Source organism: Pteropus medius, unplaced genomic scaffold (assembly GCF_902729225.1).
Source record: "Pteropus medius unplaced genomic scaffold, Ma_sr-lr_union100, whole genome shotgun sequence".
NCBI lineage: Eukaryota > Metazoa > Chordata > Mammalia > Chiroptera > Pteropodidae > Pteropus > Pteropus medius.
Window position 1 is genome coordinate 6038802 of NW_024340700.1, and position 14124 is coordinate 6052925.

Genomic DNA, 14124 nt, shown 5'->3' on the forward strand with positions numbered 1-14124 from the left:
AGCACACATACTCACACACATGAGCAGACACAATCATGCTCTCACACTCACACAGGGCACACACATACAGGGCACACTCACACATACACATACCTCATTTTCTACGCTGTTTGAAAAATACAAGTTTAATAATTACTCTGAAAAACTTAAATATACTCACTAGTATAATTTAAACTAGAATATGTGATCTTCCAAAACACCGAAAACAATTATAGCAAGTTAAGAAATATGCCTTGTTCATGCTTTACACTTCTCAAACTTTAGTATTTGCCCCACAATTTTTGCCATATTTTCTTACCATATAGAGCATCGTTACCTTATATTTTTCCTTAAACTAACTTAATTTTTAACTTAAACACATAGCGTAGCTTCTTTCTGAAGCAAAACTGCCAAGTTATATGTCTGCAGTATTTTTTCTCCCTAATAAACATTAAAATAAACAACTGTAAGGATGGAAGTATTCACGTACGTGCCACCTAAAGCGATTTTCTGAAATATCGATGGCATTTATCCTACACTTAGAAACTGGTATCTAGCATTTGATAAGGACTATTCGATGAGTTAGACTTATTTTCTTTGTACTTGTCATCAATCAGAAAGAACACAGGTGGTTTCAGCAACGTGTGGCTTTGGAAATGCGAGGTCTTCCACGCAGGGCCACGGTCCTCCCCTGGGACGACACAGAGGTGTAAATGGAAGCGTCAGCGCCTGGAACTCTCAGGACGCGCATCTCACCAAGATCCCGTCGCCTGCCGGAGCCCACGGCGTGTCCGTGGCCAGTGACCACCCCCAGAGCACATCTGCCGTCAGTGGCCGGGGAAGGTGGGTGCCCGGGACAGGACACAGGGGCAGTGGTGTGGACAGTAGACCCCCGCTCACCGGGACCTGGACCCGCTGGGACGCGCTTGGCACGTGGAGGCTGACGCTGCACCCCCGGCCCTCACACTCCACCATGGCCCCTCAAGGGCACCTCTGGGACAACTTTCAGGAGGCCGTGACCTGCTGAGCATCATCTCAGAGAGCAGCTGGAGGGAAGGGGGCGTGTGCATGTGCGTGTGCGTGTGCGTGTGCGTATGCGTGTGAGGGTGGGCGTGTGAGTGTGTGCATGTGTGTGAGTGTGTGTGACTTCGCATGTGTGTGGGGGTGTGGTTGTACAGAGGTGTTGCTGCTGAGGGCCGGGCACAAGCCAGCACTCGGCCGGGGGGCTGGCCCCTCTCTGCTTCTGAGGGAACTAGCCCTCCCTGGCCCCAGGCCCTGGCCTGGGTGTGTATATCTGACACTGTCGGTGGCTGGCCCTCCTGCCCGATGCCTCCACCCTTGCGTATCGGGTAGTTCTGCTCAGGTGGCCCTGTCCCATAGTCCCACACACACAGGCAAAGCCCACCTGTGACAGGCTGCCCAGCCCCGTCTCAGACAGGGCTCATGATGTCCACAAGAAGCGACCATGAAACTTCTGTGACATAAGACAACTAACTGCCTGCTTTGCTCACAGGTCCAGGTATCGTCTGGGCGGTCCTGGGACCTGGGCTCAGGGGACGTTCCTGCGTCACTGGGCTCAGGGGACGCTTGTGTTCTGTGTCACTGGGTCCGCTCGGGGCCTTGCCGAGCTCCCTGTCAGGGCCGAGTGGCCGTGTAGCTGGCCCCTCTGGGTCTCACGGGCTCCGGTGGGCATGGGGTTTGGAAGGAAGGAGCAGGTGCACAAAACCACTTAGGAGCAAGCTCGCGAAGGCACCCCACGTTCCACGGCCAAAGCAGATCGGGGGCCACCTCGCGACCACGGGCTGGGAGGCCGTCCCTCTTGATGACGGAACCGCGGCCCCGTGGCAGAGCGCGTCACACAATGGGGCCGGGGCTGTGGCCTCGGGACGCGGTTGCCTTTCGAGGACCCCCAAGCCCGGCTCAGAGCCGCAGTCGCCGGGGCCGGGGTGATGTGAGGGGAGGAGAGGGGCCAGGCGTGCTCCCGGCGAGCGGGGCACCGCGCGAGTGACTGAGTGACGGGCAGGACGGCCCCGCTGTGCCCGCCCGCAGGAGGGAGGCGAGGCGGGTCCTGCGCTGGCCTTTGCCAGAGCGGCCCGGCTGCTCAAACACAACGCGATGAGGGGGCTGTGTGCTGTGAACCTCCTCCGTCAGCACCGCCCCCGGCGAGCGGGTGGCCACTGGGCTGGCACCAGGGCCACCGGACACCACCCGTGAGGCCGCCAGCAACACAGCAGGGGCACAGCAGGACTCAGCATCGGAACGCCCCACTTCGAAAATGACCAAAAGCTTAAAACACCCGGGGATTCACTGAGGACGCAGTGCAGGCCGGAGAGGCCGGGGGTGTCCTGTAGCGTCCCAGAGGGTGCTACCTGCCGCCATAGGGACATCCCAGAGCCTCGAAGGTCACCCTCCCCCATCCGACCTGGGCAGGCGCTGGCATCGTCCATGTCCCACCCCAGGCCAGCGCCCACCGAGCACACGCCGAACGTCGTGCTGAGGCACCCTCCCTTCCGGGATGACGGTGTCTGCATCTTGTCCCGGGCATTGTTTCGTGCCCAGCTCCAGGGGCGGATGAAGCTAGAGCGCGTTTGGCACTCGCCCAGTGGCCTGCGAACGGCCAGCACTGCTGCCCGTGGGGACAGGAGGCCGAGGCAGGCCCGGCGGGCGCCTCCCTGACCCATTAGGAGAGCTCTTCCCAGCCGTTCTAGGTCGGCCTCGGCTTCCGTGCTGCGTCGGGACAGGGGACAGAGGCACAGGGAGGAGGGGGTGGGGGTGCTGCGGCCCAGAGCACTGGAGCGACTCGGCCTAACCGCTGCAGCCTACGCACACCGGAGCTGGGACCCCACGCCGGTCAGGCCGACCCCAAGCCTGCGCTCTGTAAGTCGGTGACGGAGATGGCACTATGAACACCAGCACCCGAGTGCTCTAAACTCACGCACTCGCCCCGTGTCTGCAGAGTGACAGGGCGCAGCCAGCTGCATGGCACCTCGCAGCCCCTGGTTTTAAAAGCTTAGGAGCTAATTGAGGACAGAAGACAGGCATCCATAAAAAGTCCACTTGCATTAACGCCAGGCAGATGGCAAGTGCCAACCAAGAGGTGCCGATATGGTGACAATATTGGCTCATTAAAAACTGGGACACCGGACCTCACCCAAGAGTCATTTTTCTGACGTGAGAGTTTATTACTATGCAAAGTCTGTCAAAGATACTGAGACAGCTCTTTTATACACTTAAGGACTTGCCTTCGCGAATAGCAGCCAAGCGTGAGACACACTGTCCTGCAGGGAGGGTCCGGGACAGGTGACAGGGACTGCACGGCCGCTGACGGGGTGGGGACCGAGGCAGGGCCACGTCCCTCAGCTCCACAGCACCCGGAAGCGGCGTCACTCACTTTCAGCATCGAACGTGCGGGTGGGCACACGCGTGGGTCCCGGGGGACGACACGCAATGACACATGCAGCAGATGTAAAAGCCCGCGGGGCACACAGAGGAACCGTCCCTCTGCACGTCTGTCCTAAGCAAAGGCTTTCCCCTGGGACCGCCGAGCTGTCCGACGGCCCAGCTCAGAGTTACTCAATGGCCCTGGTTTTATATGTGGCGAGCTTCATTTTCAAGAGTGTGTCCTTGGATTAAAAGGAGGAGAAACCACACTGGCCTGTAGGTTTCGCTCCTCCCTGGCGGGCAAGGTGACTTCCCAGCATCCAGGGGAGGCCACGCCCGAGGGAACAGGCGGGGCGGGGCCTGAGAGCCCCACTTACGCCTGCCGGGCTTGTCCCTGGCGCCAGGCACAGCGCTGAGTTAGCACTGCCACCCACACGGGGGCCGGATCTCCTGCTAGCAACCCCGGGCCGGCGGGGGGCCCCGCGGGGAGAAGGGAGGAACACGGCTGAGAATTCAGGCAGGAGGCTCAGAGACAGAGCCGTCCGGCCACAGCAGGAGGCTCAGGGGTTCTTTGAGGCTGAGCGGACCGGCCCCACCTGTCCTTCCGGTTTCGCCACGGCCGCCTCGGGCCTTTCAGCATCCTTGCCCGTCCTCTGCCAGAGGGAGCCACTTCCTCCTTCCAGGTGCTCTCCCGTTCCTGCGCCCCATCCGCTGGGACAGTACCCAGGGCCCCTGCGGACGCGTCTCAGGAATAGTGGGTCAGAACCGCAGGGAAGGAGCGCGCCAGCCCCACAGGCCCCGGCCCCCTCCCCACGTTCCCCGCCCCCGGCGGCTCTGCTTTCCGGGGCCATGTGTCACCACCGCTCAGCAGCACCTCGGGCCCGTGTGCCAGCTGGGCTCGCGGAAGGCGTAAGAGGCTCCTTCCGTGCGTCTCAAGGACAGTTACTAAAGACGCAGTCAAGGGACGTCCTCGCCGTTCGGGATTCACGGGAAGCCGGGCAAGGCCGCTTCCGGAAGGCGGAGGAGCGTTTCACTGGGACAGGTTTGGGGCGTCTGGGCGTCGTCTGGAGTCTCCACTGTCCACGGAAAACACCACGGACACAGCATAGTGAAGCGGACACGCGGGGTTCGACGAGCAGGCCGAACAATGGCGCCAAGTCTCATAGCTGAAGTTTCTCAATCGAAGATGCAGCACTAAATCCAACCCATAATTTTCAAAATTAAACTTTTAAAAGTCCGAGCCTGTCGCGAGGGGAATGCCCCTCTGGTGGCCCAGACGCAGCCTCATGACAGAGGTCCAGAAGGCGCACGAGGACACTCACTGTCGCTGAGGACTGTGCGGGTGACGAGGGTGGCACTCGCGCCTCTCGGCGACTCTGAGCCTGTCTGCCCCCCGCTGCTGAGGGCCCCCCCAGATGTGGGGCGCAGTCGCCCCGCACACTCTCCCCTCCTTCCCCTGTAACTCGCTGTGCGTGAAGCTTCCTGCCCCGTTGCATTCCCGGGGTAACTGCCCCTCCTCGCCCCAGCTAAGGACAGCGGCCTGCCCGGCGGGCACATCGCGGCCACTGGCCGTCGGCCATCGTGGGGAGCACGATTCTCCCCTGTGTGGGTCTGCTCGTCCCGGGCACACTCACTGTCCACCACACGCAGGCTCAGCCGTGAACGAAGCACCCCGAAACCCACTCCTCACGGAGCCTGCGCCCTCGAAAGAGGCCGACGAGGAGCGTGGCACAGGCAGACGAGGGCCCACGTGCTGCGGGAGGAGGTGACGTCGGGACCCTCCTATGCCACCCTGTTTACATGGAACCTCTGCTGGTGGCCACTCTAAATGAAGTGGCCTCGCTGCCAAGCAGCAGCTGAGCAAGGACTTGAGAGGGGGCTCCGTGGAGCCTCCCAGCCAGGCAGAGCAGCCCCCCCGCCACCCGGGGAGAGGGAACCACCAGGGCCAGGGGGTCGTGGCAGGGGCGGAGCGCGGAGGGGCGGGGCCGGGCCGGGCAGGTGAGGCCGCATGAGGCCCATCGCCCTCCACGCTGACAGAACGAGAACGGGGAGCCCTTGTAAGGCCCCCCAGTGCTTTACCGAGAACAAACGCTGTGCAGGCGGGGGCCACGCAGAAAGGCTGGGAGAGACGCCTCCGCAAGGCGCAGGTAGAAAATGACGGAGCAGGAACCGGGCCGGAGGGCGGGAGAAGCATCGGGTCTGGATCGGAACTTTGCAGATGGAGCCAAAGGCATTTCCGACAGACCAGGTGTGGGCGGGAGCAGGAACCCACCCCCGTGAGAGAATGACAGGGACCCTCAGGCCCCACAGGGCAGCCGGAGGCCAGACCTGCCCTGGGCCGGGAGCTGGCAGGCCCGCCAGAGGGCTGGCTGGCCGAGGGATGACAGGGACGCAGGTGAGCCCTCCCCGGAGAGGGAAGACACCAGGGTGGAGGTGGCGCTGTCAGCGTGCTGAGGGGGTCGAACCACAGCTACGGGGGTGGAGGGGGGAGGGCTGGGCGAGGCCGAGGAGCGGAGTGCCCGCCTATCCGGTGGGCGGCAGCCAGATGGGGAAGGGCCTCGGGGAGGCAGTGGCCCAGTGTGCCCAGTGCCGATAAGTCCGTAGATAAGTCCCATAAGAAGACCCCGAGGAGCTGACTGAAATGACCTTTAAATGTGAAATTATTTAAGGTACCCTGAGGGCCTCCTTCAGATAAATGCAGCACAGAGCCACCATCCGCAAAATCGTCAACAACCGTGAAGTCAAAAGCAGATTAAAACACAATAGTAACGTCCAAAGAAGGAAAGACTAATTTCACACCATTATCCTTTGGAAGTGAGGTGGGGCGGGGGGGGGAGATCTGGGAGGACAGCTCCTGCCCTGGGGAAAGGAAAGGGGACGAAATTCTGGACACGTTCACTAATAAACCTACATTTGAAAAGGAACAAATCGTGGACACTTTAGGGAGAAAATATGAAACAGGCTCGAAGTCCTAAGCCCCCACCCACCGAGGAGCCGCAGCAGCAGCCTGAGAAAGAGCAGGCGGAACGGTGGTGGCCGCTGCCGGGGCAGGTGTCCCCACTGCCCTCGGCCTATCGGAGTGGGGACGGGAGCCGGAGCCCAGGCGAGGAGGGGGGCAGGTGTGGAACCGTCCAGGTGAGGCTCCGACTGCCCGGGAGGAGGCATCGTCCCAACAGAACCTGAGGGCCCCACCTGGAGAACAGGCCGAGCTGAGAACTTGCTGGAATGCGCCGCAACCCGGGGCTGTGAACGAAGCTGCACAGAGGGAGCACCGTCCTGCTCCAGGCTCCACCTGGGCCGAGGCTCACCTTCCGGCCGCCCCAGAGCAGCCAGTGCAGAATCCGCCCCTCAGGTGAAGTTTCCGCTCCGTTTAGGCACAGAGATGGTTCCAGAAGCTGCCCACAGAGAGTGAGGGGGGGGGGGGGAGGGGAGGGAGAGCTGTAAAGGAGAACATGAGACCTCACTGTAAAGAAAAAGCAGCAAAGAAGGGGGAAATTGCACTGAAAATACCAAGGTTAAATTTACTCTAAAAACATTCTACAGGAAATGAGAAAACGTTTCAATAACGAATTATTTGAAATTTAGCTAAAGATAAAGAGAATAGGACATCACTGAGGGAGGGATTCAGAATAAAGTGAGAAGAGGTCACAGAGACACAGACACGACGGGGCCGGTAACTCGTCACCAGAGAGCGACGCCCGCGCTGGCCGTCACAGGGCCCGGACGCACGGCCCCGGAGCCCGAGCAGCCGCCGAGGACAGAGTGACGCCAGACCGCGGGCTCTGGCGGACGCGAGAAAGCGACGATTTCATATGATTTGACCCAATTCGATTTGGAGATGCGCCAACATAAGGGCTATTGGCTTATTGGAAATAAGAACAGAACAGAATATATATAAATATGTTTAAAAACATTTTTCTTTAATGAAGAGAAAAACAAGTCTTCACATGGAAAGGCAACTTTTCCCAATGACCGGTAATCGCCGAGATTGTCTGAGGGGAGACGGAAAAGGTCAGGGGCAAAGTGCAGTGTCCGAGTGTCCAGGCAGAGGAAGGCGGACACCTGTGTCGCGTGCCAGAGGCCCCCTCCCAGCGGCCCGCGCCAGCAGCGCGAGGGGTCCTCAGGAAGGGCCCCGGGACTCAGCACTGCCACACCCTGCCAAGGTCTCAGCGCTCAGCCGGAATCGGCCGCTGAGCCTGTGAGCGCTGCTGGAAAACAGCCCTTCCCGTCCCGAACATCGCCGTTCCGCAGTCGCATTGAACGTTTTAAAAACGCAAGGGCGACACGTCCCGGGGGAAAGGACGCCGAGCCCGTGTGAGTGCGGAAGGGACCCCCGGGGAACGCGGCCGAGACCCCGGCACGGGAACGGGCGGCAGTCAGTTCCGCTGCGGCCAACAGAAGCCACGGGAGCGCGGTGGCCGAGAGCCCCAGGCGCCGACGCGGGGGGCGGTCCCCGCGTTTTGGAAAGTTACGGCACTGGAAAACATTCGAGACTTCTTCGGTGACAGTGGACCCTCACCCCAAACTTTCAGCTCAATTTTTTTTTAGGATCTAAAAAATCGCTTATGAAAAAACGTGTTTCTTACACATTTGATTTCATTTTATTTGGTCGACTCCGAGCACCGTGAAATCGAAGACACGCAGTAGCTTAAATCGTTGCTTTCTCTCTTTTCTGTAACGTGATTCCTGGCTGCCTTTCCATGGGCGGGAGGCACTGGGGGTCTCTGCACTGAGTCTCCCCAGCATCCTCAGCGGTGACTTCCGCGGGTGAGAGAGCAAAGGTTTGCTTTTCTGCACGCGCGGCATCTCACCGACGCAGGAGTTATTTTGGGAAGAGAAGAAAAGAGTGTGGTTAACGGCTGCTCCTCGGCCTGCCCGGCCACCACGCGCGCCCAGGACGTCATCCGAGCACCGATCCGCTCGCCGTCCTGTTGATCTGCTCCACCTTTTAAAACATACAACCTTGTCATCTCCATCCACCTAAAACGATCAGAGAAGATGCCTCGCAGTCCAAAATGTCCTTCTTTTAAGCCAAAGACGGGTCATTACACGGGGGGGATGGTCATCAGTCAAGAGGCAGCTGGCTGAATTACAGTGTCTAGGACAAAACAAAACAAAACAAAACAAAACAAAGCTAAACCAGGAAGGACTTTGGTAAAGAAACTGTGACTCGCCCACAGCAGGCTGGCCCGGAGCCCGGGCCCTCTCCTGCCCCCGCCTTCCCTGTGGCCAGGACCCCGTGCTGCTTGCACAGGAGGGAGCATGCCTTGAACGGGGCACACACGCTCCCCGGAGCCCTGTGTCGTCCAGGCTGGCGCTGGGCACCCCCGGGGGAATGAGACAGTCTAGCTAAGAAAACGGTCCGCGGGTCCAGGCGAACAGGCTGCGTGTGGACACATATGACACGCCGTGGGCGCCTCGTCCTGGCGCCATCCGAGCCGAGCTCGGAAGGACAGGGAAAGGGGTGGGGAGGGGACGAAGAGGGACAGGAGCGGCGGAGCTCGTGCCCCACGCGGCCAGGCTTCCGCTACCACGCGCCAGACAACCATGCTTCCCTCCCTTCTAGTCACAAAACTCCTGCAAGTTGGGAGCAGAAACCATATTTCTCAGCTCCCTGCCGTGGAGACGGCCAGGGCTGGAAGGAGGTGCCGGGCGGGGCTTCCGGGAAAGCTGTCTGAAGAGGCTAGTTCGGCCAGATGGAATGTAGACGTGATGGCCACAGCTGCACCGCCGTTCTGCCACCATGAGGAAATTTGAAACAGAAAGACCGAGGGGGCCTGGATCCCTGATGATGGGTGAAGGGAGGTGTAACGAACCAACTCCGGACGGGCTACCTCCAGATTCACTTTACATAAAAGGAAAATCAGCTTTTAACATCTTTCTCATATGTGTTTCCTGCTACATGCATCTGAAACTAATTCTAAGTGACACAGTTTGAAAACCCTGAAACAGGCCAGCCATTTCGAGCATGATTGCTAGGACTCCCCTCCACGTTTCTTGCTCTTCCCCTGCCCTCCGACAGTATTTACACCTTGCACTAGATGATTTCCCCCCGAATCATGTGCGTGTTTGTCACTCGTTAGCTACTCACGGGGCACCGTTCCTGTCTTCCACGGGTCACAGTCTGCGCGTGGAGAGGGATGGAGCCTGCGCGAGCCGTGCTGGTCGCCGGTGGCCGCCGCGGTCCCCTCTCCCCTGCCTTTTTACTCGTTACGGGTCGGGGTGGCGGGTCACGTGACCCACTCTTCGACCTGCGTTGTCTTCTGCTTGGCAAATGGTGACACTGAGGCTCAGAGATACCAAGTCACCTTCTGGCAAGAAGGTGACAGAACCGAGGCTCAGATGCAGGCAAGCGAGGCTCCCTGGCGGGACTGGTCCAAACCGCGGGGGCTCCCCGGGACCCTGGCTGTCCCTTGTGCTGTCGTTTTGGGCTGAGGAAGAAAGACGCCAACGCGCTTTTCACTGGAGGGTAGAAAGTCAACACGATTTCGATCTCATTCTTCCGCGCTGGGTCTGAAACGGGCACCAGCCTGACTCGGCCGCGCCGGGGAACGGACGAGAGGACAGGCGTGGCCTCGCTTCGCTCGGATGCCCGCGGCCAGTCGGAGTGTCCGGCATGTGTGAGGAGGGGACATTGCAGCGTGTCCCTGCCCGGCCCCTTGCACAGGCTCCACTCGGAGGGGAGCAGAGCGTGGCCTGCCCTAGCTACTGATGTCCTTGTGCAGACAGGCTGGGTCCACGCCCTGCCCGCCCCCCGCCGGCCGCTGGGCCCCTGTGAGCAGGGCCAGTCTGGGCCACTGCGCCGCGGCCACACGGGCACCTGGGGGAGAGGAGAGCTCCTCTCTCCACCCTCCCCGCTCCTCCTCCTCCAGCTCCTCCCAACCCAGAATCCCCGTGGCCCACCGGGGCCCCGAGCCGGCAGCTCCTGACCTAACCGGCCTGCCTGGGCCCTGCACCGAGCACTCTGGAGGGTGAGACGCTATCCTGTCACCTCTGTGTCCCCACCGTTTGTGATCTCGAGATAAGAAGCTCCGTAAAATGCGTGTTCCGTTGAGTGAAACTCCGAGGGACCCCCCGGGACCCACCGCGGACGGGCAGGTCTGCGGCTCCCCGCCTGGCCCGCTCCGCCCCCGCGGCACGTGCTTGCGGCCGCCGTCGGGATCGGCTGAGTTAACCTCCAGAGCGGCCAATGTTCTGCCAAGTTTTAAATCCAATAATCTCCTCTGGAGCAGGAGTTCACATTCCTGCCCCGTCCTCCGGGGTCTCTGCGGCCGCATCGCCTCACCGTGGGGCTCCGTCCCTGCCCCTGGCCTCGGGCCTCGGCCTGCTGGACGCTCGCCGAGTGGAAAGGGGGTGCCGCCGCTGACGCGGAGGATTCTTCCAGAACACAAAGGGAGGGACTGAAATGCGAAAGCCTCCAGGAAACGGGAGACCTGGTCAGGGGGCCCCTGCCGCTGGAGCGAAGCATGTGGCCAGGTCAAAGGGATCAGCTTTTGTCCCGTTTCCAGGCCAGCTGTGACCCGGCCGTACACAGGGGTCCTTGCGGCTCGGTCCAGCCAGCGCAATGTCCCCTACAGTTTGCTGGCCACAGAATGCTGGGCCGCCCTGGGCTGGCTCCTCGCACAGATGAAACTGGTGACCGGCGAGGGAGAGGGCGGGGACTTCGGGCGCGTGGCCGGGAGCCCTGCGCTGGCTCCGCCTCAGCACTTCACTGAAGCGAGAGGCTCACCCGCCTCCTGCTTTCCCCGAACCGCACTGGACAGGGGGTTCGGCTGTCCCGCAGGGCGGGGTCCCCGCACGGAACGGGGGCCTGCACCCGTGTCCTGGCCGTGTCACCCACGGGGACAGTCCTTTCTGTGGGCCCGGCCAGGGCAGTGCTCAGGGCCCGCGCGGCAGAGGTGCCGGTTACTGACCAGCCCCGGGGGTGCTGAGGCGGTGACAATCTGTTTGTCGCCACAGGAAAAGCAGGCAGGAAGTCCCGGCTGATTGGCAGGGAGACCGGGCCCCGCTGGCCAGCTCTCTCCCCATCGGCAAACGTGTCAGAAGGAAGCCGGAAGGTCTGGGCCAGCCTCGCAGACAGCAGAACTGGGGGCCACACATTCCACGCTGTTTGGCAAGAACACACCCTGCGTTCAAAGGAGGAGAGGAAATCCTGACTCAGAGACGATGATTTTGTAGGACGACACCTTTTTAATTGTGACAAGACAGGGCGCTGTTGACCCGACAGCATCAAACTCCTGGATGTCATTTAGATTAAGGCTGACACCAAGCGTTTGGCCCCGGGGCAGGTCCTTGTTGGCGAAGCAGTGAAAAACGCTCTCTGTTCTTTTATAAGTCCTCCGTGTTTGGATAATTTTTTAAAAAAAACAACTTCCAGAATGTACTTTAAAATGGTGATTGACTATAAATCAATGTTGTACCAGTCGTGACGGGACGCTGAGACCGTCGCTCAGGAATTCCTGCCCCGTGGGGGGTTCTGGCTCTGGGAACAGGATGTGGGGGCGTCTGGGGAGGGACGTAGGGACACGGGGACACGGAGACCATCCTCCCTTCCTGACCCTCCTTATCTGTGCCTCACTGTCCTTCCGCGAAGAAGACACAAACAGAAAACATTTGCAAATGCTTCTCAGAAACCAGGTCGTAAAATTGATGTGGTAAGTGGACACCCACGCGGCCGAGGGCCCAGAGGTGCAGCGCTTACACAGAGCTGGTCATCTGTCAGGGACACCGGCCGCCGGACACACCAGCCTGGCCGGGCCCCTTCCTCACAGGCCCTTCCCCGGAGCCCCTTCCTGTGAGCTGCTTCCTCGTTCGTGAGGGAACACGCAGCTCTTCCAAGAGTTCGGGTTCGGGACAGACACCAGGCCTCCTGGCTCATCGTCCTGTGAGCCCCGAGCCAGCTCGGTGGCCTGGCTCTGCTTTGCCGAGCCTCCCCCGGGGACTGGAGCTCAGACAGCGAGCCCGGCCCTGAGGTAGTGTGCCCGCCGCGCCCTGGACCGCGAGCTCACCGCACGCCCCCTCTCCGGCTAGGAGAGTGGCAGCTACCGGTCGGCGAGGGCCACCGGGCGCCCGCCAGGACCCGATCCCTGCGTGCGAGGTCTCGGTCACCATGCCTTTAGCACGGCAATGTCGGACAGCGTGTGCCCGCTGCAGATGGGGAAGCTGAGGGTCGGGGACGTGCGTGGCGCGTCCCCCGCGCAGCGTCAACCCTCTTGAGACGCCCCTCCTCGTTCCATGTTGACCTGTCGTGGTCACACTTTGTGCCTCCACTGCCCCCTCTGCACATGGGCCGGCGAGACCCAGGCCAGGCCGCTGGAGAGGGTTTGCTCCTCTCTCTGGCGCTGCCCAACGCGGAGCTGGAGAGCAGAGCCACCAGAGGCGGCGCGGCCAGGGGGCCAGGCACCACGTCCTTGAAAGCCCGCCAGTTCTCCCTGGTGGCCCCGCGGCGGGAGCCGGCACGTTCCTTCCCGGCTCGCTGGAGTCACCGCCTGTGACGTGCGGCTTCACCGCCCTGACCCACGGCCCCGTGCGTGGCCGGCAAGGAGCAGAACCGGAATCAAAGCCTGGCCTGTTCATCGAGCTCGTCATCCCAGAGCGTCTGCCGTCCCCAGGGACACCGCCTACTTCAGCGTCCTCGCCCGGGCCGGTTCCCAGGTGTCACTCCAGCCGCAGGCCCGACCTCTGAGTGCGAGCGGCCCGGGCCAGGGGGCAAGGCAGGACTGCCCGTCCGTCCGCACGCTCCTCCCCGCTGCGGCCGCCACCCGGCTCTCCCGCTGGCTGCTCCTTCGCGCCGTCGCTGCCTCCCGGGCTCCTCTGGCCTCGGGGCTGCCCCTGTCCACACCCCGCCTCCTCTCACTGCCCCCTGCCCTTCCCCGTCCCAGCGGCTCTCTGAACGCTGACACGTCTCCAGTGGGGCCTCAGCCCCGGGGTCTGCACCCAGCTCAAACCACACACACACTCCCCACCCAAACCCTGCTCTCTGGGGTCCCACGTCATGCACACCCCACTGGGCCCCGTCACTGGTCGTCTGCCCCGACCCCGACGCCCCGTCGGCTGAGCCGCATGGCAGCGGAAGCTCCCGCCTCGGCCATCCGTGTCCTGGGCCCACCCACGACGAGCTGCTGCCGCTTCTCCCTCCTCTGTTCCCACAGCCGCCTCGCAGGGGACAAAGCCACTGCCTCGCACCTGTGCTACCTGTCCTACCCGTGTCACCTGTTATCACAGCCTCCCGGAAGCGGCCGCCCCGTGGGGAGCCCCAGCGTGGGCCGGTCGCTCCCCGGGGTGCCGGCGGCGGCTCCAGGGCCTGTTCCTGGGCGGAGCTGCAGCCTCTGATCACTCGCTGGAAAGGAATGCCCGGAGCCGCCCGCCCCAGCCAGGCCGCCCGCCCCAGCCAGGCCCGCCGCCGCCGCCGCCCTGGAGCGGGACGTTTCCGGGGGGCCCGTGCCTGGCGCGGAGCCCCGACTCCCCGTGGGCCCCGCCCTCCTCCCGGCATTTGGACAGCGTGGGCTTTCTGACCAAACTTTTTCTTTCAAACAATGGCCCAAATTCATCCCTAAGAGACTGCCATCCAGCCCACTGTTTCCTGTCGTTTTGAACTCCGCTGTGTCCTTGGCTCCGGGGGACACCGTGCGGCTTCCTGTGGGGTCTTTGAACTCCGCTGTGTCCTTGGCTCCGGGGGACACCGTGCAGCTTCCCGCAGGCTCATGCCATTCCCTGCAGGACAGAGCTCTTTAATCCGCCCAGCCGAGGCCCGAGCACACCGGC

At 61.8% G+C, this 14124-nt stretch overlaps 1 protein-coding gene across 12 annotated transcripts; it reads right to left on the reverse strand.

Moving 5' to 3' along the window:
- Positions 1-7259: 7259 nt before the first annotated feature.
- On the reverse strand, positions 7260-14124 carry LOC120617758 (uncharacterized). Of its 12 annotated transcripts, none has more exons than XR_005657041.1 (3): positions 13573-13749; positions 9452-9822; positions 7260-8458 (listed from the first exon to the last, which is right to left on the reverse strand). XR_005657041.1 is itself a non-coding variant. In XM_039881632.1 (2 exons), the coding sequence occupies exons 1-2, from the start codon at positions 13908-13910 to the stop codon at positions 11069-11071; spliced, it is 756 nt and encodes a 251-aa protein (XP_039737566.1). In that variant the 5' UTR covers positions 13911-14124; the 3' UTR covers positions 10474-11068. The 12 variants fall into 12 exon arrangements, 1 of the variants encoding a protein (XP_039737566.1); XR_005657043.1 differs by having other exon boundaries at positions 13564-13749; XR_005657042.1 differs by having other exon boundaries at positions 13546-13749.